At 53.0% G+C, this 22200-nt stretch overlaps 1 protein-coding gene across 11 annotated transcripts; it reads left to right on the top strand.

Annotated features, from left to right (window-relative positions):
- Nucleotides 1-496: 496 nt before the first annotated feature.
- On the top strand, nucleotides 497-20540 carry FGR (FGR proto-oncogene, Src family tyrosine kinase). 11 transcript variants are annotated; one of them, XM_086330888.1, is made up of 14 exons: nucleotides 554-748; nucleotides 3856-4017; nucleotides 8381-8443; nucleotides 9414-9643; nucleotides 10117-10219; nucleotides 10988-11086; nucleotides 14628-14731; nucleotides 15189-15338; nucleotides 16016-16171; nucleotides 16287-16466; nucleotides 17236-17312; nucleotides 17548-17701; nucleotides 18544-18675; nucleotides 18784-20540. In XM_086330888.1, exons 4-14 carry the CDS (start codon nucleotides 9424-9426, stop codon nucleotides 18990-18992), a joined length of 1584 nt encoding a protein of 527 aa, XP_086187014.1. In that variant the 5' UTR covers nucleotides 554-748; nucleotides 3856-4017; nucleotides 8381-8443; nucleotides 9414-9423; the 3' UTR covers nucleotides 18993-20540. The 11 variants fall into 11 exon arrangements, with proteins under 11 accessions (XP_086186983.1, XP_086187009.1, XP_086187014.1 ...); XM_086330857.1 differs by lacking the exon at nucleotides 3856-4017 and having other exon boundaries at nucleotides 497-748; nucleotides 9411-9643; XM_086330883.1 differs by lacking the exon at nucleotides 3856-4017 and having other exon boundaries at nucleotides 552-748.
- The last annotated feature ends 1660 nt before the right edge of the window (nucleotides 20541-22200 follow it).

Below are 22200 nucleotides of genomic sequence, written 5' to 3'. Positions count from 1 at the left end.
CTCAGTGTAGCGGGATGACTGATTCCTTTGAAAAGCAAAGAAGGGTCTTCTGCTGCTCCTTGCTGTCCTAGAACCTCTCCAGTGCCCAGTCTCCAAGGATGGCAGAGCATGCTGACTGAAGACCAAGTGGCTCTAATGACAGCAGCCTTGGGTCAACTGGCTGTGAGAACTTGGGTTAAGGCCTGTCCTGGTGTGGTCTTCGAGTTTTCTCAGTTGCAAAGGCCAGAGAGCAGAGCAGTGGTGGAGAAATGCCCCCTCTTAACCTCAAATGCAATAATTCTAAATGAGCAGGTGCTTCTGGGTGTGAGGAACCTGCCCCTTTGAAGGGGGTCTCCGGGAAGTCTGTGCTAAGGGTTCAGGTCTGGGGAGAGGAGCCGGGGTGGGGTCGGGGGTCCGGGGGAGGCCTGGGAAAGCTGAGCAGCGGTAACTCAGGGGAGGTGGGAAGCGGGGGCGGGAGGGCCTGGGATGTGAGGGCCCCTCCCCGCTGCCGCCGGGCAGCTGGCTTGGGGCTGGGGCGTGACTGCAAATTCTCCCCGTCGCCACCGCCACCGCGCGCGCTGCCGCGGCTGCAATAAGAGAAGTCCGAGAAGTCCGAGGCGGCTTCCTCCTCCCTAACCAGAGGGGGCCGCGGTCAGAGGCGGGCAGCACCCCCGTTTGCTCGCCCCCACCCCTGTCGGCACTCGTGGCTGCTGGGAGCCCCGGCCGGCTAGCCCCGGGGTCAGTCAGAAGCGGTCTCGCCTGGGACCAGGTAGGAGCCGTCGGGGGAGCTGGAAGGGCCGGCGGTGCCCCGCCCCCAGTCCCTTCGTGGCTGGGAAGAAAGGGGGACGTGGGGTGCGGAGAGGAACCCCTAAACTTGGGGAGGAGAGCTGAGGGAGTTGAAGGCCAAAGGGTCCTCACCCCGAAAAGGACATAAGAAGGAAAACGGAGGAACCCTGGAAAGTGAAAAACTGATACAATTTGGGGAGAGGGCTGAGGGAAGGCGGGGAAAGTAGACTAAAAGGATCTGGTGGGAACCTGCAAAGACGAAGCTGGGAAGGGGCTGAGTCGGAAGAGGGAAACTGAGGGGATCCCCAAAAGGGTCTGGGTTGAGAAACTAAAAGGGACCTTGAAAGTGAGAATCTGGGGAGAAGCTGAAGGCTCTGGAAGAGAGGAACGACTTTTAGGTGGGTGGGGAGGGGGTCTGCCAGAAAGGAGTCAAGGAAAACCGTTTCTGGAGGACGCGGAATGTGGGTCGCAATCCCGAGGGTCCAGGAAGTCCCTCTATCCGGAATCGGCAGAAGTCGGAGGTGGGGTGAGGCCAGCGGCCGGGAGGGGAGGGGAGGCTGTCACAAGCGCCCCCCTAGACGCTCCAGCCTCGCACAGGTGGGCGGGTTCCGGCTGGCGAGGGGAGTCCTGCAACGCTCAGGAGGCGTGGGTCCTGGTTTCCTGGGGAAGTCCCCGCCCTCGGCAGGGATGGGCCTCTCTGGGTGCCCCCTCCCCTCCCGCAGCGGCGATCTCGGTCCACGTTCCTCGGGATCCGGGAATTGCTGGCCGCCCCGACGGAAATCCTGCCTTTGACCGCGATTGCCGGGAGGGGCTGTCTCCATGGTAACGAGAGGGCGGAGGGACCGAGCCCAGCGCTGGGCTGCCTCGGGGCTCAACGCCCGCGCTACCCTCTGTGGTCTCCTCCCCCGCCCCCATTTTGAGTCCTTAGTTCGGGGCGAGCTGCGGGGCAGAGGAGTAAGGCGAGGATGTGCAAGTGTTCAGGGATTGGGAAGGTGGGGGATCTGCAATCTCCAGGTCTTAGCCAGACTGGAACCTTGATTGCTGTGTGACTTTAGGCAAATTATGGGGCCTCTCTGGGCCTTAACTTCCTCATTTGCATTATGTAGGAAATTATCCCTGCCCCTACCCAGCTTCCATCCCCCAGCTTATCCCCAGTCGTGGGACTCGGGTGCACTAAGCAGTTTCCCCCACCCCCACTCCCCACCCGACCCAGTGTCCTGGGGGCTAGCCTCTTCAGTTTCTCATAAGTATAGAGTTGGACCACAAAGCCTGACAGGGCCTCCAGGGACCAAAACACAGGTGACTTCTTATAAAATAAATATTTGTGGGTCTGTTGAGGCCCCATACTGGGAAAGTCAGCCGATTTGAGACTGTCCTTGACCCTCCCCCTTATTTATTTTTATTTTTTTGGTGATTTTGTGTGTGTTTATGGTATAAACACTGGTTTGTCAGCAAGTTTTGCTCTTCTCAATTCCAAATAATGCAAAGTTCAAGAATATGCATTTTATTGAAACTTCATTTTCTTTTTTTAAATTGTTTTATTAAAAAAAAAAATGTTTGGTCATGCTGCGCGGCACGTGGGATCTTAGTTCCCCAACCAAGGATCGAACCCATGCCTCCTGCATTGGAAGCGTGGAGTCTAAACCTCTGGACTGCCAGGGAAGTCCTGAAACTTCATTTTATTGAAACCAGTGATCCCTGAGTCTTTTAATATCCTTCCGTTTGTGAGTGTGGTGGTGGGAGAGTGAGGCTCTGTTCCCACTTCTCAGATGGGAAGATGGAGGTTCGGGAGTGAATAACTGACAGGTCAGCAGTAGGGACCCAGAAGCTGGGCATCCTGTCCCTGATGTGGTGAAGGATGTAGACAGAACTGAAGCCTACATTCCCTCCTTATCCCTATCAAATTCCGTTGCCCTCTGGAGAGGAGAGGGGAGCCAGGGGGGCAGTGGTGAAAGAACATATGGGTTTCCTGGGCTGTGTGGCTGGTTCTTGCTTTCCAGTGGGTGTGAAGCTGTGAGTGAGGGTGGAGAGTGTTTTTGAGTATGGTTTGGGCTTTGAGTGAATGAGCTTGAGCGTGTGAGCATGTGTGTGGGTGTTTGGGTGTTCTCTGCAGCCACCTGGGGCTGTGGCAAAGGAAGTGGCCAGACCTTGGCAGGATGGGTAGGGGGACCTCAGGGCTGGGGAAAGAGGACCCAGAGCCCTTCCTGCACAGAGTCAACCAGGCTGGCCTCTGACCAGACCTGGGGAAGGGGACTGCCTGTCTGAGCGTGCTATGAAATTCAGACTCCTACTCCCTCAGTTCCCCCTGGACCAACTCATGGCTTTCCATCCCCCGAGAATCTCAAGTCCCTCAAGATCTCTATTTTAGAGGCTAGTGGGTAGGTTTTCAGCAACCGATGAGAAAACATTTTTACCCACAAGAAGTGGAGAAAATTCAGCTGACACGGTGAGGACCCTGTGGAGGGGAAAGCCAGTGTGGCCCTTCCCTCACCCCCACACACTGGCCTTACCAAAGTGATAGAATCAGAGCCGGCTGTGTCTTCTTAGCCCCTGGGTGTTAGGGGTGGGGGTGATAAGGCCTGAGTGATGTGAGGTGGTTGGAGGTTCTATGAGAGATGAAGGCCTCAGTGAGGGAGATGGAGGCTCAGGAAGGGCACTGGAGCCAGGGAGGGGTGGAAGGTCTCAGTGAGGGATGGAAGCCTTCATCAGAGGGCCAGGCCTTGGTGAGGATGGGGTGCGGTGAGCCTGAGACTTGGGCCTGCCCACTGGGCCAGCCTGAAGCCCTGAGGAGAAGCCGGAACTCTTGCTGGATGGTGGTTTCCTGCCCCTGTTCAGTCCCAGTTCCCTTTTGGTGAAATCCCCCAGGCGGCTGGGCCGGCTCAGCCCTCCCACCTCACCCTGAGCACTTCTCTTTCTTCTCTGCCTTGTCACTTCTCCTCCCTTGGCCCTGGAGGGGGCTTCCTCAAGGGGAGGGACCAGAAGTGAAAGTTCGCCGAGCAACTACAGTGCGCCCGGTGCTTTCAGGGGCTTGACCGCAATTGAGGCTCAGGAGCAACCCCAGGAGGCAGAGATCTGATTCCTATTTTCTAGGCGAAGAAACTGCAGCTCAGCGAGAAGTGAAGCAACCTGCCCAATGTCTCAAGTCGGGTAGAATTTGAGCTCAAACCAGTCTCCAGATCCTACAGATACTTGGCAGAAGTCAGGGGGGAACAGGACATCCTGTGTCTACATCAAAGCCCTGATGTAGTGTTGGCAAGTATAGACCAAAGAAAGGATGGGTGCATCTGGGGCTCCTATGTCCAGGAGGAGGGGTGGGAGGGGGGCAGGTTCTCCGCTTTATGGCCAGCTGCCATATATATGGCAGGGGTGGTATGATCAGTTGTCTGGGGACTGGGTAGGAAATATGACATTCACCAATCAAGGAGAGCGTGACCCCCCTGCTCAGGCTTTGGAGAGCACAGCTGGGAACAGAACTCTGTACTTGAATTAATAGTCCTGGCTTTGAATCCCAGGTCTGGCTGTTTGACCTCCAGCAACTCACTTCCCCTCTCCACACGAGAGAGGTAGACTGATAAGTCTTCCCTGAGGGCCCTTCTAGCTTTGCTGTTTGTGGTTCTCAGCCTCCCTTAACCACACTGGCCAAGAGCCTTCCCGATAACTGCACAGAAGATACAGATGCAAAAACAGATGCTCAGAAGGCTGATGTCATCCAATCAAGGCCCCAAAACTTGGGAGGGCCACACAGAGGGAGAGATGCTGAAGGTGGGAACACCATGGTCCAGGATTGGACCTCAGTTCTGACATCTACAACCTGATCTTGACCCAGATCAGACTTTAGAAGCCAACTCCTGTCAACCAGATGTTCAAGAGGCCTGTTTATTAACAGATTCAAGTCCCTGCAGTGACCAGAATGCTTGTGGCGGGTCTCTGAGCCACTCCCTTTGTAAGCAGGCAAAGGGAGAAAAGAGACTTGGATTCAGATTCTAAGGGCTATTGAAAATCAGTGGTTGCTGAGAGACCCTTCCCCTTCACTGGGCTATAATGAGGATTCAGGGTGTGTAGCACAGGGCTTGGCACTCTGTGGGGGCTTGTGAGGGTACATAACTGTATTGCTTTCACGGGGACTTCAAAATACAGCAGTGCTTATGATGGACTTTGGAGCCAAATTGATTGGGGTTGTGTTTTAGCTTCCCCTTATTCGCTGTGTAGGTAGTCTTTGGGAAGTTATTTAACACTTTTGTGACTCGGTTTCATTATCTGTAAAATAGGGGTAATAATAAAACCTACCTCACAGGGTCACTAAATGAAATCAGTCATGGGACTTGTTTGGCACTGTGCCAGGCACAGAGTGAAGTGAAGTGAAGAGAAGTGAAAGTCACTCAGTCATGTCCAACTCTTTACAGTCCCATGGACTGTAGCCTGCCAGGCTCCTCTGTCCATGGAATTGTCCAGGCCAGAATACTGTAGTGGGTGGCCATTCCCTTCTCCAGGGGAATCTTCCCAACCCAGGGATGGAACCCAGGTCTCCCGAATTGCAGGTGGATTCTTTACTGTCTGAGCCACCAGGGAAGCCCCAGGCATAGAGTAGGTGTTTAATACTTTAACGTTTTAAAACTAATAGCTATTTGCCTTCCCACCCGCTTCCCCAGACTTCTAGGAAGTCAAATTATGCTCCTAGGCATTGGTGGCTTGTAGCTGAGATGACAGCTAGCCGAGGACAAAGATTCCTGGGGGCTGTTTTCATGCAGATGCTGAGCAGAGAGGACCCTCCGCGTTCCCTTTCTCTTTTTTCTGTCTTTGTCTCTTTAGTTCTCTCTGTCTCCACCCTCTCTTTCTCAGTCTCTGTCCGTCCGTCTCTCTGCCTCTCATTTCAGTCTCTATTTGTCTCTTTGTTTCTTTCCGGCAGTGCTGTGCTGGAGCCAGCTACCTAGTACCGGCCCTGGGGAGCTGATTCTGCAAATCTCTTTCCAGCCCAGCGTTCAGCAAGTCACTTCAGTAACTTGAAATCGGCCATGGTGGGAATATTTACACCATGGAAATCAGCAAATGCTACAAATCTGGGCCTTTTTATTCCCCTGTTTCTTTTAAGAGTCAGTATACCAGCACAGCATCACCCCTGCCCCCTCTGCCCACACGGTCAGCCTTGCCAGAGCTCTCCCTCTGCCTCTTTCTTGGAGGGTCTCTGGACCCCCTCCCCATTCCAGGCTTGCAGAATTCCGGGATCCCCTTAGGCTGACTTTTAAAGATGGGGGTAACATGTACCTGTGTATTGTTGGAAGTGGCGGCATCATGTCTAATGGGAACTCAAGAGATTGTATAAGTTTGAAACTCTTATCGAGAGGAGCTCTGTGTGGGTCTGTGACTGGGGGCGGGGAGGACTACATATATCTCTGGGTTTCCCGGTGGAGGCTCAGTACACCTGTGTGTGCTTAAAGGAATGGCTGGAATCCTCTGTGTCTGTGACCAGGCAGTGGAGAGAAGTGGTTCAGATCCTGGAACCAAGGGCCAGGATACCTCATCTGTGCGGCCTTGGGCAAGTTTCTAAACCACTCTGTGCCTCGGATGCCTTTGCATTAATAATAATTCTTAACCTCGTAGAGTTGTCGTGAGGATAAAATGAGGTAATATGAATAAGGTGTTTAATGCAGTGGCTGACACAGAGGAAGGCTATAATGGGAGAGGCTCTGTGTGTGTGTGTGTGTGTGTGTGTAGATGGGTGAAGGCTGAAGGTGTGTGTCTGTTCATAGATGTCTGTGTCTGTGAATCCGTACAGAGGAGCTCAGAGAGTCCATGTGAGGCACTGTTGTGTAGCTGAGGTGGCGGGGGTGTCTGAGAATGTGTTGGGAGGGCTCTGTGCCATCTGAGATGTGCGTGTGTCTTCCTGTGAGAAGACCTCCATTCTCACCCTGTAGGTTGTGTTTTCCTCTTACCCCCATCTGTCCCCTGAGTGCCTGAAATCCCCTCCCTTGGCTCGAGATGCCCCTCCTCCACCTCTGCGTCTATTCTCTCCCTGAGCCTAACCAGCCCTGTAGCACCTTGGAGCCCTTCAGACAGTGGCTTCACCCCAGGGGAGGGGTCCTGAGGTCCTGAGGTGAAGACCTCCTCAATGGCTTGGTGAACAGGGGCTATTTTGGAGCTCAAACCACAGCCCGCCTCATAGTTCACCACATGGGTGTCACCCCCTACACATACACGGGAGAATGGTTGCAGCGGAGCATGAGACAGGCTGGTGGGTCTAAAGTGGGGATCACAAGGCACTGATGTGACAGAGCCATCAGCCAAGCAGCTAGATCCAGTGGATCCAGGAAGGCTTCCTGGAAGAGGTGAGTGGTGCTGGCTGGACAGGTGGGGCAGGACCCACAGAGAGAAGAAGGAGGATATCTATAAAGGGAACGGAACTCGGGAGTCGAGAAAGGCAAGGCGGGACACCTGTCCTGAGGGTCCTCTGGGAGAAATGAAGGCACACCGGGTTAGCCCCACCCTATCGCTCACATCCGGAGAAGGCAATGGCATCCCACTCCAGTACTCTTGCCTGGAAAATCCCATGGACGGAGGAGCCTGGTAGGCTGCAGTCCATGGGGTCACTAAGATTCGGACACGACTGAGCGACTTCACTTTCACTTTTCACTTTCATGCATTGGAGAAGGAAATGGCAATCCACTCCAGTGTTCCTGCCTGGAAAATCCCAGGGATGGGGGAACCTGCTGGGCTGCCGTCTATGGGGTCGCACAGAGTCAGACACGACTGAAGTGACTTAGCAGCAGCAGCAGCAGAGCTCACATCTGAGGAAGTCGAGCCCTTTCCCCGGCAGTTCCTCTCTGAGTGTTGCAATGGCAGAGTTTCTGGCAGGGCGTGGAGAGCCCTTGCTCAATGACCTGCCTGCCCTGTCACTCAGAAGACACAGCTACCGGGAAAGCCTTGGCTCCCTTGGGGGCTTCCCAAGGGACCTGGTGGTCCTGACTTCTGACCTGGGCCTTTCCATGGTGTGGAACAAGCTCTGGAGGTATGTGTCCACCTTCCCCGGCTATTCAATGTAGTCCTGGGGTTGCTGGGGTTTACCCAGACCAGGAGGGGTGCCAAGGCAGAGCTCAGAGGGAGGGCTTGGTTTTAGGAGACAGTGACCAGAGGCCTAGGGGGAACTGAACAGGGCTGACAGAAGTCCTGTTAGAGACCTGGGTCTAACCCAGAGATGTGCATACGTGAGTGTACGAGTCTGTTAGCCTGAGCAGGCAACCTGTGTGCACGTGCGCGTGTGCGCGCTGCCGTGCACCGGAGCTTGGGCTGGTGTGCGTTAGTTGTGTTGCTGTGTGCTGGTGCTGCTGAGCCCACTCACGCAGGGGTGCGCTGTGAGTGTCGCGGGTGACTGTGCTGCCGTGTGTGCTGCTCATGTGTTGATGTGTCAGATGGAGATGAGTGTGAGAGGGCTGGTGTGGGTGGTGGGTCTTGTGTGAGGTCTTTAAGTGAGCCATGGAGGCCAGGAGGAAAAGGAAGGAGGAGTCCTGTCGGGGCAGAGCCCAGGCCCCTGGCTTCCCTGGAGAGGACGGGTGTGGGCATCTGGCCGCCAGAAGCCTGGCAGGGACTTCATCTTCCGTGTCCTCTGTCGCCCTGCCCTCAGGTCTCCGGCCCCTCCCAAGGACCATGCCGCAGCCCCACTGACGCAGGAGTAGAGGCCTGAGGGGTGAGTGGGGGCTGAGGGCTCCCCGGGTCAGGAAATGGGGTGGCGGTGGCCTTTCTGGGCCCCACAATTCCTCACAGCCCCTTCTTCCTACAAGGGCCCTGTTGCTAGGTAACAGATGGGGGAGCGAGAGTGAGGCAGCTTGAAAGGCCAGAGGCTGGACCCACGACAGGAAATGGCCTTGATCCCCCTCTGCAGGGACTCTCCAGGTGCAGGCACACAGCCCTCACACACTCACACATAAACATGCATCAACACACAGACATGCGCACTTGCACAGACATGCACATACCCACACGGACTGACGCAGACCTGCACACACAGATACACACATGCAGGCAGGCACAAATACTCCCACACAGGGCTACATGCATGGTCATGACACACAGATGCACTCACTCACACACACCTGCAAACACAGAGACACACACATACATGCTGATACAGAAACGCATGCATATGGACACATTCCAACAGACATGAGCACACAGAGTCGTTTCATACAAGAACGTCCACACACTCACACACACACAGACACAGACATTCACAAAGAGCTGCCTAGACACACACAAAGACATGCACCCACAAGCAAACTCACCAATACTAAGAGACACATGAAAGACACACACACACACACACACATGCAAGCACTCTGAGGGGGGTCATAGAAACCCAACACACTGAAGCAATAGGAGGCAAAAACATATAAATAAACACAGAAACATCTCGAAACAGAAAACCAGTCCTGTGGAGGAGATATATACTCTCCAGAAACACTAAAGCAGCTGCGGGGGTGGACAGAATGGTGACCCTGCCCCGCTTTGTCCCTCACTTAGGGAGGACTTCCTCCCCCCAAGCCTGAGTAAGGCAGCTGCACGCCTCTGCACGCTGTATGTCAGTGGCGTGCAGGTGAGCCTAGGGTGGCATGTCTCACATGGACCCCTGAGTGAAGCATGCACCCCTTCTATAGCAGGGCACCTGGCATGGGCTGTGTGTTCTGCAAGAAGTTGGAGCCGGGGGCCAAGGAGGATGGTGGCCTAGAAGGGGACTTCAGGAACTATGGGGCTGCAGACCGCTATGGCCCCGACCCTACTCAGAGCCGGCCTGCATCTTCCTTTTCCCACATCCCCAACTACAACAGCTTCTCCCCTCAGCCCGCCAGCCCCGCCTTCCTCGATGCGGGCACCATCCGGGGCATCTCAGGTGAGTCCAGAGGGCTGGAGGCAAGCCCTGACTGGACCCTCACAGGACCTCAGGGGAGAAGAGGCTTGGCCTTGTCCTTCGGAGCCTCCAGGATGACTTGGGAGACACAGCCCTGCTTTTAGCGCACAGTCTGAGGGAGCCCGTCCAGCCCTACCCTCAGAAACTCCCATCTGAGGGGCAGACAGAGCTCTGTTCCCCGTCTGACAAAAGGACCCCGAAGACAGTTACCAGTGGGATGTCTGCTTGGTCGGGAAGAGCAGAAGGGACTCGCAGGGAGCCCCCAAGGAAGGAGGGATGAGCTCGATGGTGTGTGTCCTGAATCCATGGGGTCCAAATCAGAAATCCACTGGATTCCAAAGACCTTTGATCTCCAGGGCACTGCCGCAGTGGGGAGGCAGAGTGCCTGTCTGAGGAACAGGACTCCGGGGGTGCAGCTTCCGGGGGCCCCCTGATGAGTAACCCTGACTCTGCAGGGATTGGGGTGACCATGTTCATCGCCCTTTATGACTATGAGGCCCGAACGGAGGACGATCTCACCTTCACCAAGGGCGAGAAGTTCCACATCCTGAACAACACGTAAGTGATCGGGCCTCCCCAGCTCAGGACCCAGAGAGGAATCTTACTGGTCCTTGTCCTCAGGAAACGCCAGTCTAACTGGAGAAGGAGACATGACAATAACAATGTCTGGGTAACTGCTACTATGTAGGGGAAGCCTGAGGAACTCTGTGCACGGAAAGAACACCAACCACGGCCTCTAGGGTAGCAGTGATCAGGGCAGGCTTTCTGGAGGAGAAGATTTCTAAGCTGAGACTAGAAAAACAAAGAGACATTGAAAGAAGAGGTGACAAAAAAGGAAGAGAGTTAGAATGAAACTAAATGATGACTTCTGGAAACCACCAAGTGGTTCAGATTAGGAGGGTCATAAAGTCTGAAGTGCGGAACAGATCCTGGAGGACTGGGTGGGAACAGAGTCCGCAGGGCTTTTTAAGCCATCTTGAGGAGTCTGGATTTTATCAAGAAGGAAATGTAGCCATTGGAGGGGTTTTTAATGGGGAAGTGACCTAGTTAGCTGTTCACTGCCTGCCCAAACCCCAGCCCAGCTGAGGTGCCAGAAAAGAATGCCAGGAGGCCCAGATGTCCCCACACATACTCCTTCTGCGGGGAAAAGCTCCCAGGGCAGCTGCAGTGGCTGGGGGCAAAACAGGCAAAAGCCCTGGGGGTGGTGTGTTCCGGGTGAGGGGTTGGCAGGGCCAGTGTTCGCCTGATCTTTGACGTGACCCTGCCTGGCCCCATGGTGCCCCAGGGGCTAGGTTGCCAACGAAACCCTCTGTTCTGTGTCTCCAGCGAGGGTGACTGGTGGGAGGCTCGGTCCCTCAGCTCCGGACACACTGGCTACATTCCCAGCAACTACGTGGCCCCCGTGGACTCCATCCAGGCTGAAGAGTGAGTAAGGTGGGGGGACGCCAGCCTTAAGGGCAGGGCTCTGGAGTCCAGATTCAAGGCCACTCTTGAGCAAGTCGCAGCTACACTCTGAGCCTGTCTCCTTATCTATAATCCAGTAAGGTCATTGTGAGGATACGAGAAGATAAGAGAGATGATACTAATAGTAGGTAATATTATCCAGCACGTACCATGTTCTGAGCATTATTCAGAGTGCTTTCTGTGTATTAACAAAGTCAGAAACTAATACTATACTGGTTTACAAATGAGGAAACTGAGGCAGAGAGAAATTAAATATCTTGCCCAAGTTCACATGGCTAGTAAGTACGTGGAGCTGGTATTTGAACCCAGTTAGTCTGGCTACATTTGCTAAACGTTATTTATTTATGAAAGTGAAAGTCGCATAGTCGCATAGTCGTGTCCAGCTGTTGGCGATCCCTTGGACTGTAGCCTGCCCGGCTCCTCTGTCCATGGAATTCTCCAGGCAAGAGTACTGGAGTGGGTTGCCATTTCCTTCAACCCAGGGACTGAACTCGGGTCTCCTGCATTGCAGGCAGATTCTTTCCCAACTGAACCACTAGGGAAGCTATATATAGATATATATTCTCTCAGCGATAACAACTGTGTATGAGCTTTTTAAAACACTGGGAAGTGCTAAACACATAGAAGGAGACATTACTTAGAATTAATTCTGTTAAGCAATCAGAGAAATATCATTTTTTAATACCCTGATGAAATTGAGATACTGTGATGGGTACTTTACATACCTTGATTCATTTAATTCTCTGTGGACACTATTATTATCCCATTTGAAGGATGAGGAAACTGAGGTTCACAAACACTTTTTAATCTAGCTTCACATATACATCCATATATAGGAAAAGTAGAGATTGGAGAGACCTCAGAGTGGGAGTCGCCAGGACTTGGTGACTGATTTGCTGCTGGGCTGTGGGAAGTGAGAAGGATCCAAAGTGACCCACAGGCTTCTTATGGAGCCAAGTAGGTGCTGTTTGCTAAAGTGGGGGAACCCAGGAACAGGTACAAATACATGAGAAGGGGCTTGTGAGGTTGAATTCATGGAGAGGAACACCCACAATTAGGTCAGCAGTTAGATTGGGTGTGCTTTGCATGAGAGCTGCCCAGCCCATGCTAAGGCATGTGCCTGCATTAGCCCAGAAAAGGGGCATCCTTTTCTAACTAGCACTGAGATTCCTTAGTTTGTTGGCTGTGGCTTTTGCAGAGGTCATACCTGGGCTGGGGTGGAAATTCAGGACTCTTCAGACGAGAAAGAATCATCAGAGCTGCACAGAGGTGTGAAGGAAGAAAATGAAAGAGACTGGTCCTAGGACCCAACTCTGGAAAAAGCCGGGCGTGAGGGAGAAGGAGCTGTTGGCAGACCAGGCCAGGCCGAGTCAGAACAACCAAGAAGGCAGCGGGGAGGTTTCAGGAAACAAGAGAGGGAATGTCAGAAGCTGCCACTGGATTTGGCAACAGGGTTGACCTTGGTGAGACATCCCTCCGCATGAAGTGAGGGTGGAGGCCAGACAGCAGAGCCTGGGAGGGAGTGGGAGGTGAGGAAGCAGAGACCCAAGTGTGAAGGGCTTTTTCAAGTGAAGGAAGGTGAGAGATACAGCAGAACGTTGGTGATAAGATAGAACTTAGAATGGTTTCCTTTGGGGAAAGAAGAAGTGTGGCCACATGTAGGGGCTGGTGGGATGGAGAGGAGGCAGATGGGGCTGGTCGGTGGGGGAGAGGTGTCCCTGAGCAGAGGCCAGTGGACGGGCTCCAGAGCTCAAATGGCAGGAGGCCTTCATCTGGAGAGGGTGATAGGAGGCTTCTTAGAGGAGAGGAGGTGATGAGGCAGGTGAGAGGTCTGGGGGTCCACATCTTAGAGGCAGTGTCGTGCAGCTCTGAGAGGAGCTCCGGGCAGCATCGTGGTTAAGAGCGCTGTCGTGGTTAAGAGTGCAGGCCCGAGAGCAGACAGCTTGGGTTCCTATTCTGGCAGCACAGCTTAAGAGCCGCGTAGCTGGGTAAGTTGCTTAACCACTAGGCATTTCAATTTCCTCATCTGTCTAGTGGGGGTTAATAACAGTACTTATTTCACAATATTGTTATAAGAATGAAATAAATACACACATGTAAGACAGCAGAGCCTGACACAGAACAGGTGCTGTTCTTGTTATGTCAATGATTAAAGAAGTAGCTAATGTCAAGGTGTGAGGAGGGGCAGAGCATTGGAAACACTTGAGAATGTGATCTGTCTACACAGCTTCTCCTTTCCCCACCCTGCCTGCCCTTCTGGGCACTACTTGCCAATGCCTTTCCTTGTTCCCCAGACTGTGCCTAGTAACCAGGTGTGGCTTGACAGTCCCAGAGTTCACTGAGACCGCCACCTCCTTTAATTTGAAAACGGTGCTCCTTTTAATTCAGCCCAAGGTGATCACAAGCCAATTTAGTGATCAAATGACACCTGAGTCTTCTGTGGCACCTGTGGTCACTTTGGCTCTCCTCCCATTGTAGTCTCACCATTGGTTCAAGGCTACAGCTCAGTCCCAGGAAGTATATCCAAGAGACAGCAGGAATGCTTGAGATCTGAGTTGAAGTTGAGACTTAGGACAACATCCAGGCTTTAGAGAGTGGAGGGAAAGCAGCAGTCAGAACTAGGCAGGAGCAGTCCAAAAGAGGGAAAAGGGGACTTCCCTGGTGGTCCAGTACTTAGGACTCGGTGCTTTCACTGCCTTGGCCTGGGTTCAATCCCTGGGGCAGGGAACTAAGATCCTGCAAGTCATGCTCTATGGCCAAGGGGGTAAAAAAAAAAAGAAGAGTAGCAGAAAAGAGTGTTGTTCTAGATGCCAAATGAGGAAAGTGTTTGAGGAGTATGTGGAGAGAGGAATCTGAGTGACTGTGTGGGTTGGTGGGTAAAGAAGTAGGGTGGGAGGCAAAGGTTTTAGATAGAGCTCATCAGCTAGCCTTGTGGGAAGGTCAGTTCCCCTCTCTGAACCTCAAGTTCCTCATCTGTAAATGAGCCTATGGAAGGAGCTGTAGTGACCCCCTGATGAAGTCTAGCAATTTTAATTCAAGAGAAACTCAGAGAGGTGATTTCCCTAGTGGCCCAGTGATTAAGAATCCACCTTCCAATGCAGGGGACAGGGATTCGACCCCTGGTCCTGGAGCTGAGATCCCACGTGCCACGGGGGCAACTAAGCCCATGCACACAACTCCTGAGCCTGCCCTCTAGATTCTGTGAGCCCCAACTAGGGAGAAGCCCTCACAGCGAAAGGAAGATCCCTTGCAGCCAAATAAATAAATAAGAGAGAAACCCGGAGAGTGAAGAGAAGCCTAAGCTTCACTGGGCACCTCCTGTGTGCCAGGCATGCTGTATGTCCCTGCTCTGTGATCCTCCTTGTCAGGCTGCAAATCAGGTGTTTGATCCCCTTTTCATGGGTGAGGAAAGCGAATCTTGGCTAGTGAGGTGACTTTTCCCGGGAGGCTGAGTTGGGGGTTGAGTCAGGTGTATCTGACTCTTGCTGGCCTTTCCCAACAGGTGGTACTTCGGAAAGATCGGGAGGAAGGACGCTGAGAGGCAGCTGCTCTCCCCAGGGAACTCCCGCGGGGCCTTTCTCATTAGAGAGAGCGAGACCACCAAAGGTGAGGGCTCTGCCACTGCCCACCCAATGGGGGCGGCCTAGCCATTTGGGTGGGGCTAAGAGCAGTGGGCTTCCCTTGTGGCTCAACTCGTAAAGAATCTGCCCGCAATGCGGGAGACCTGGGTTCGATCCCTGGGTTGGGAAGATCCCCTGGAGAAGGGAAAGGCTACCCACTCCTATATTCTGGCCTGGAGAATTCCTGTATAGTCCATGGGGTTGCAAAGAGTCGGACACGACTGAGCAACTTTCACTTTCACTTCACTTTCAGGAGCAGTGGGGTGGGGCTTGGGTCAGGGCCAAGACTGGGACAAGGTTGGAGGGACTGAGCTAAGACAGGGATTGGGTTCAAGAGGTATGGCCATCCAACTTCAGAGTCCCCAGCCTTTTGGGCTTCCCCAGGCTCCCAGACTGGGGCTGGTGAGGAGGAAAGCAGACCCAAAGGTGACCCTTGCCCACAGGCGCCTACTCCCTGTCCATCCGGGATTGGGACCAGACCAGAGGCGATCATGTGAAGCATTACAAGATCCGCAAACTGGACACCGGTGGCTACTACATCACCACGAGGGCCCAGTTTGACACTGTGCAGGAGCTGGTGCAGCACTACCTTGGTGAGGGCAGCCCTTCAGGCTGGCGTGCGTTTGAGATTCCTGAACCAATTGGCTGAGACTGAGGTGCCCAGGGAAGGGAAGGGGCTCCCAAAGCAATTGTGCCTGGACCGGAACTAGAACCCAGGTGTCTGGACGCCTGGCCCAGGATCCTGCTCTGTAAGTTTCCAGAAACTGAGGCGTGAAGCTCTGCATGGCTGGAGAGCGCCCCCCCTAATGTCTGAGCTGAGTAAGAGACTGAATGGACCTGACTTGGAGGATGGGCTCTAGGGTGGAGGAGCAGGTTAGCATCCAACCCTGGTTTTTGCTTTGGTTGGTTAGGCCAAGCATAGCTGTGTGGAAGGGCGAAGGCTTCATGTCCACACCTTTGTCTGGAATTCCCAAGTCCATTTCCACCTGTCAGAATCCCATCTTATCCTTGGAGGCCCAGCTGGAGGTCACCTCTTATGGGAAGGCCGCCAATCCTTACAGGAATCATCTCTCCCTCCAGTGCCACCTCCTTCCCTGGCCACCAACGTGTTCACCTACTCAGTGGGCTGGGGTGCCTTCTGCCCTGGCCTGTGACCCTCAGCTGCCCTAGTGCCTTATAACTGGTCTTGGAGGCTGGGGTGGGGATGAGGAATATGTGGACCATCCTGGCCAGCCTTTGACCTTCAACTTCCCAATGCCCCACTGCCCAGAGGTGAACGATGGGCTGTGCCATCTGCTCACGGCGGCCTGCACCACCATGAAGCCGCAGACGCTGGGCCTGGCCAAGGACGCCTGGGAAATCAGCCGCAGCTCCATCACGCTGGAGCACCGACTGGGCACCGGCTGCTTCGGGGATGTGTGGCTGGGTACGGAGGTCCCGAGAGCGGAGGAAGGGGTGTGGGTGGGGGTGGGTGTGTGGAGGCCAGGGCGAGGGCTGGGGGCGGCAGGAAGCTGGTCCAGACAAGCCTTTCCACGCGACAGGCACGTGGAACGGCAGCACCAAGGTGGCGGTGAAGACGCTAAAGCCGGGCACCATGTCCCCGAAGGCCTTCCTGGCAGAGGCGCAGATCATGAAGCTGCTGCGCCACGACAAGCTGGTGCAGCTGTACGCGGTGGTGTCAGAGGAGCCCATCTACATAGTGACCGAGTTCATGTGCCACGGTGAGGGGCGGGGTCAGGAGGCGGGGTCTGGGAAGGCGGGGTTTTCAGGGGGAGTCCCAGTTTTAGGTGGGTGTATCTCGGGGAGGAACCGGGGTGGCGATTTGTGAAGGGACGAGGAACGATGGGCAGAGTTCGAGTGAGGGGCCCCGGAATGAGAAAAAAAACACTGGAACTTTGGGTGGGGCCAAGTTAGATGGGGCGGGGTCTGTGCCTGGGGGCGGAGCCTCGTGGGGCGGTCCAAGACATGTGGGCAGAGTAGGGTTGTCGGTGGGAATAGGGTCTGGGCGAAATCCGTGAGGGGTTGAGGCACTTGGCGGGATCCCGAGTGGGTGTGTGTGTGGGGTTGGGGGGACACGGATCTAGGGTGAGAAGGACTGGGAGCAGGGGGCGGGGCCAAGCGAGAGAAGGCAGGCCCAAGGCTGGGAGTAGGGTCTTAACGGCTGCTTTTCTTCTTTTTTTGTTTTTAATTAACTTATTTTAATTGGAGGATAATTACTTTACAATACTGTGATGGTTTTTGCCATGCATCAGTATGAATTGACCGTAGGGATACATGTGTCCCCTCCACCCTGAAGGTCCTTCCCGCCTCCCTCCCCACCTGTATCCCTTCAGGTCGTCACAGAGCACCAGCTTTGGGTGCCCTGCTTCTCACATCAAACTGGCACTGGTTATCTCTTTTGCATATATGGTAATACATATATTTGGATACTATTCTCTCAAATCATCCCACCCTCTCCTTGCTGCTGATTTTCCGAGTTCTTCTCCCCAGGTAGCCTGCTGGAGTTCCTCAAGGGCCCGGAGGGTCATGTTTTGAAGCTGCCCCATCTGGTGGACATGGCGGCACAGGTAAACTGAGACAGCCACCTTTATCTCTCAGAGCCCCTCCTATTATCTTCCACAAACCCCTGGGCCCTCCAGCACCTAGCCTGCTCCTGGGAGTTGCAGCCCCAACGCCTGGACCATCTGTGCGACCTGAGGCAGGACCCTGCCCCTCTCTTTGGGCCCCAGTCTGAAACAGGATTTTTCAAATAATCGCTTACACAAATACGGTGTCCTCATCTCTCTGTACCTTCGCCCCCAGGTTGCTGAGGGCATGGCCTACATGGAGCGCATGAACTATATTCACCGTGACCTCCGGGCAGCCAACATCCTCGTCGGGGAGCGGCTGGTGTGCAAGATCGCTGACTTCGGGCTGGCCCGACTCATCGAAGATGACGAGTACAACCCCCAGCAAGGTGCCTGCCTCACCCCTCCTTCTGAGAGCTCCCCAGTGCACCAAGGGGCTACCATGGGGCCCCGCCTCCTCCCAGACCATCCAGGACACTCCTGCGCTACGCTACGCTAAGTCACTTCAGTCATGTCCGACTCTGTGTGACCCCATAGACAGTAGCTCCTACTCCGATATAATATAAAAGGCAACTCTGGGTTCAAACCCAGCTCCTCCACTTACCAGCCATGTGGCCTTGGGCAAGTCACTTAACCTCTCTGGGAGCTGTCTTTTCTCATAATGGAATTCTCAGTGAACAATCCCAATGAAAATACTCAGACAATAGATATTTATCAAGCACCTCCTATGTGCCAGGCACCTCTATAAATCTCAAGTGAAAGACCATAGAGTGTAATAGCAAAAACGCTGTAGCCAGAATGCCTGGGTCTGAATCTTAGCCACTTGGAAGTTGTATGATTTGGGCAAGTTATTAACTACTTAGTGCCACCTTTTCTTCTTCTGTACAATAAGGATAATAATAGTAAAAAAAAAAAAATAGTAATAAAACTCACAGGGTTTTCCTGAAGGTTAAAATGAGTTAATGCATGTAAATTGCTTAAAACAGTGCCTGGCACATGGTAGAGGCTATACAGGTGTGAGCTATAATCATGATGAGAATTATTACAATGTTTGCCAAGTGCCCAGCACTATACTAGACTCTTAGCAAGTTCTGGCTAGATACCAGGTCTTTCCTGTTATGCCCAGAGACCTCTGTGCTTAGGGTTCCCGTTCCCAAAGATGCCATTCTCTTAATCCAGCTATTCCCATGGATTTCCTCATTAACTTTCTCTTCTCCCTCAATCTCTCTAGGGACCAAGTTCCCCATCAAGTGGACAGCCCCTGAGGCTGCCCTCTTTTGCAGATTCACTATCAAGTCAGATGTGTGGTCCTTTGGGATCCTGATCACTGAACTCATCACCAAGGGCCGAGTCCCCTACCCAGGTTTGCTGGGGGATGGGGAGGTGGAAAGGTGGGCATGGGAAGAGCTTCTTCCTAGTTGCTTCTTCAGGAGGGGCTTGGCCCTCTGACTGACAGAGCCCTACCTTCCAGGCATGAATAACCGCGAAGTGTTGGAACAAGTGGAGCATGGCTACCACATGCCGTGCCCCCCAGGCTGCCCAGCATCCCTGTACGAGGTCATGGAACAAACCTGGCGTCTGGACCCAGAGGAGAGACCCACCTTCGAGTACCTGCAGTCCTTCCTTGAAGACTATTTCACCTCCACAGAACCCCAGTACCAGCCTGGGGATGACACATAGCCTGATTGGGCATCAACCACCTCTCTGGGGGTGCCCGCCAAGCCCTTCCTATTCCCAGGTTCCTATTTCTAGGTTCCCAGGCCTAGAACCCTATAGAGTCCTAGCATGTCAGAGCAAGCAAGTTGCTTTGGGTTCATCTAGGGCAACCTGTTCATTTTAAAGATGGGGCAAATCGAGGCTCAGAGATCATCCCTCACCCACTCTGGCCCCAAGCTCTATCTCTCCTCTTCCCATTTAAGCCCCTACATGCCTCTAGCTTTCCTGCCTGTGCCCCTTCCCCCCAAAAAGGAAATGCTGAGATTTTTTCTAGTTATTTATAAAATTGTATATCCTCTCCCTCACTTAGCTCCTGTCCCTGGTTTCCTACCTGTCAACCCACCCTGGTCCGGACCCCCAGAATTCACCTACTCAATTCTCTCATATCTGTAATTTACAAAGACAGGGAAAGTCTCTGTCGGATCCCTTTCCCACTGGGTGGATGCTGTAATACACGACTGGGGTCCAAGCCCAGGGTGAAGGAGAGGGTTGCTGAGGGCTCATCACCTCTCTGAATCATGTGTGTGTTTACTGATTTTGTAAATAAGAAGAGTGACCATATGAATCGTTGAGCCATGAAAATCTTTTCCTGTGGGAGGGATGGTGGTCAGTGGGAGGTGAGTGGGCCTGCTTTGGCTGCTGGAAGGAGGAGGAGGTTAGAGATAGCCGTAATGCCTGCTAATCACAGGGCACCCAAGGTGTGTTCTAGGACACCCCAAAGTCCTGAATCTCATCCTCATATGAGCTCAGGATGAACTGAGAGATGGATATAGAATCAAGTAACTGGAAATCAAAATATCCCCTTCATTACTGATGTGGCTTTCAGTCTGCATGCAGTGGTTTCACTAAGTCTTTACTTGATTTCAGCAGATTTACTGTTCATCACAGGCACCTCAGCAGAACCTCAGGCCTCCTCCACTGAGGTCAGGGGGAGGACCACAGTGGATCCTCTGCAACTCCCCAGAAGGGACAGGGGTAGGGCTGGGTGGGCAGAGGCCTGAGAGTCTAGCTCCTTGGATTTCACTTGGGACAACTCTGCCCCCAAGGGGCTTTTGGAGAGGTTTGGAGGCAGTTCTGTTAGTCACAGTGATGGGGGGGTCCTGCTGGCATGTAATGGACAGGGAGTGGGGTACTTAACATCCTGACATGTACCTGTGCAGTGAAGACTTGTCGTACCCACTGGGTTCCCCTTTGAGAAACTCCTGCAGCTGATGTGACTCTGGGTAGAAACAAGAACAGGGAATAAGGATTCCCCCCTCTCCCATCAACAAGTGTTGACCCTTAACTTACAAAAAGAATAGCCAGGGGAAAGAGTCTGGGAGCTGGGAATTACGCCCATGCTTGGCAAACAATGACTAAGTATTGGCTCTGTGAAGGGCCCTTTGCTAGGCAGGAGCCTGGGAACACAGACCTGAACAAGATCTGTCCCTGTCCTGAAGGAGTTCACAGTCAGGCTGGGGAGAAACAGTAGTAATAATAATAACTCATTTATTAAATGTCAACTGAATGCCAGATGTGTTCACGGTTATCTTTTCATTTAATCGAGTCCTGAATCTGGTTCCATGATTAGCACCCCCATTTACAGGCGAGGAAACTAAGGCCCAGGGATTACCTGATGTACCAAGGTCACACATATATATGACAGAGCTGGGATCTGAACCAAGGCCCATGATCTGTCTATCAGACCTTGCTACCTCTGGGTTTTGGGAAAGGATCCTGTCTGCCCCAGTGGATGTTTAGGGGATGCTTCTGTCTCTAAATATTGGTAGAAGGATTCTCTGGAAACTCCCCAAGTTGAGTGACCTAAAGGAAACAGAATAAGGTGGCCAGTGCAGATGGAGCTTTCCCTGCGCTCAGCCCTCTGCTAGGGATGGCTGAACCGGAGCAATAAGATGCAGAGAAGCCAAATGACTGCTTAGAGAAGTGGTCACAGCGCTGGGAGCCTTCGCTTTGCATACTCCAAGTCTCAGGGGCCAAGGCTTCCAGAAGGCCATGGTTTCTGGCCAACCGAATTCACAAGAACCTGATGTTTAAATCAGAGGCCCAGTGTTTCCATTTGCCATGGAGTAAGCACATAATAAGAGCACAGCTCTGGAACTGTCGTGTAATGTTATGAATCTGGCCTCTACCATTTGCTAATTGTGTCATGTTGTGCAAGCTATTAATCGCTCCAAGCTTCAGTTTCTTCTTCTGTGAAATGGCAATAAAATGCACAATACATGTTAGTTGTCTTTGTCACTACCGTTTATAGATCATTCACTCTATGTAAGGCATCCTATACATGCATGTTGCCATTTAATCCTCGGAAAGTCTTATGAGGAAATAGCTATTATATCTTGATTTTACCAGTAAGAAAACCGAGGCACAGTGAAGTAGACTATAGGACATAAATGGCAGAGCAGGGGTTTGAACCAAATCCTCTGACTCCAAAATCAGTGCTCTTAGTCTCTAGAGTCTTTTCTTGGGACCAGACTATTCCTGTCTGCCCCCAAGGGGCTCTGCCTGGTACCTGGATATCCATTTAGTTTAGATGATGGCCCAGCAGGGCAGTGAGCCACCTGGAGTCCCCCAGGTCCCTGTGACTCCACAGCGGAGACCAGAGCTGCCTGAGCCTGGAATCCCTCTGTCTACTGGTTCCCCGTCCCTCCCTCTGATGCAGCCGAATGAATTCTCCCTTGCACCCCCTTTTCTGTGCATTCTTCTGTTCCCGTCAGATAGAGCACAATGCAATTGATTAGGCCTCTGTTTTCTCAATTTCAATCACATCCTTGCCCTGCCTCCCTGAGATTACAGGCGGGTCACCTTGATTGCGGTTTCCACCGTTCACAAAACTCTTCAGTCATTTACAAAACCATCTCTCGCCTCATTCACTCCCCCACCTGGCTCTTCTCCTCTGCGATGCATGATTTTACTGGCTTAAGACTCAGAGGGCAATTTTATTTCCAAGTTCATGGTGGGGGAGGAGGACACCTAATTGACTAATGCTGGGTGTTTCACATGCATCATCTAATTCGAGCCTCACCATGAGGCAGTGCAGAAGTAGGATTATTCCCGTTTTACCAAAGTGGAAACAAAGACTCTGAAAGGCCACAACGCTTGCTCAAGGTCACTCAGCCGGATGATAGAGTCAGGATTTGAACCCAGATTTGTGTGACTTCAGAGTCTCAGGCAT

Source organism: Bos grunniens, chromosome 2, assembly GCF_055505025.1.
Source record: "Bos grunniens cultivar Pamir isolate PY7600 chromosome 2, Bosgru_T2T1.0, whole genome shotgun sequence".
NCBI lineage: Eukaryota > Metazoa > Chordata > Mammalia > Artiodactyla > Bovidae > Bos > Bos grunniens.
This window is presented reverse-complemented; position numbering and strand designations above follow the sequence as displayed.

What these genes read in the sequence shown, in the direction of transcription:
- FGR (XM_086330852.1), top strand. Translation starts at nt 9,394, where the DNA reads ATGCACCCCTTCTATAGCAGGGCACCTGGCATGGGCTGTGTGTTCTGC. An exon ending in AGAGAGCGAGACCACCAAAG is followed by an intron (nt 14,732 to 15,188) that starts GTGAGGGCTCTG and finishes CCTTGCCCACAG; the next exon opens with GCGCCTACTCCCTGTCCATC. An exon ending in GCTGGTGCAGCACTACCTTG is followed by an intron (nt 15,339 to 16,015) that starts GTGAGGGCAGCC and finishes CCCACTGCCCAG; the next exon opens with AGGTGAACGATGGGCTGTGC.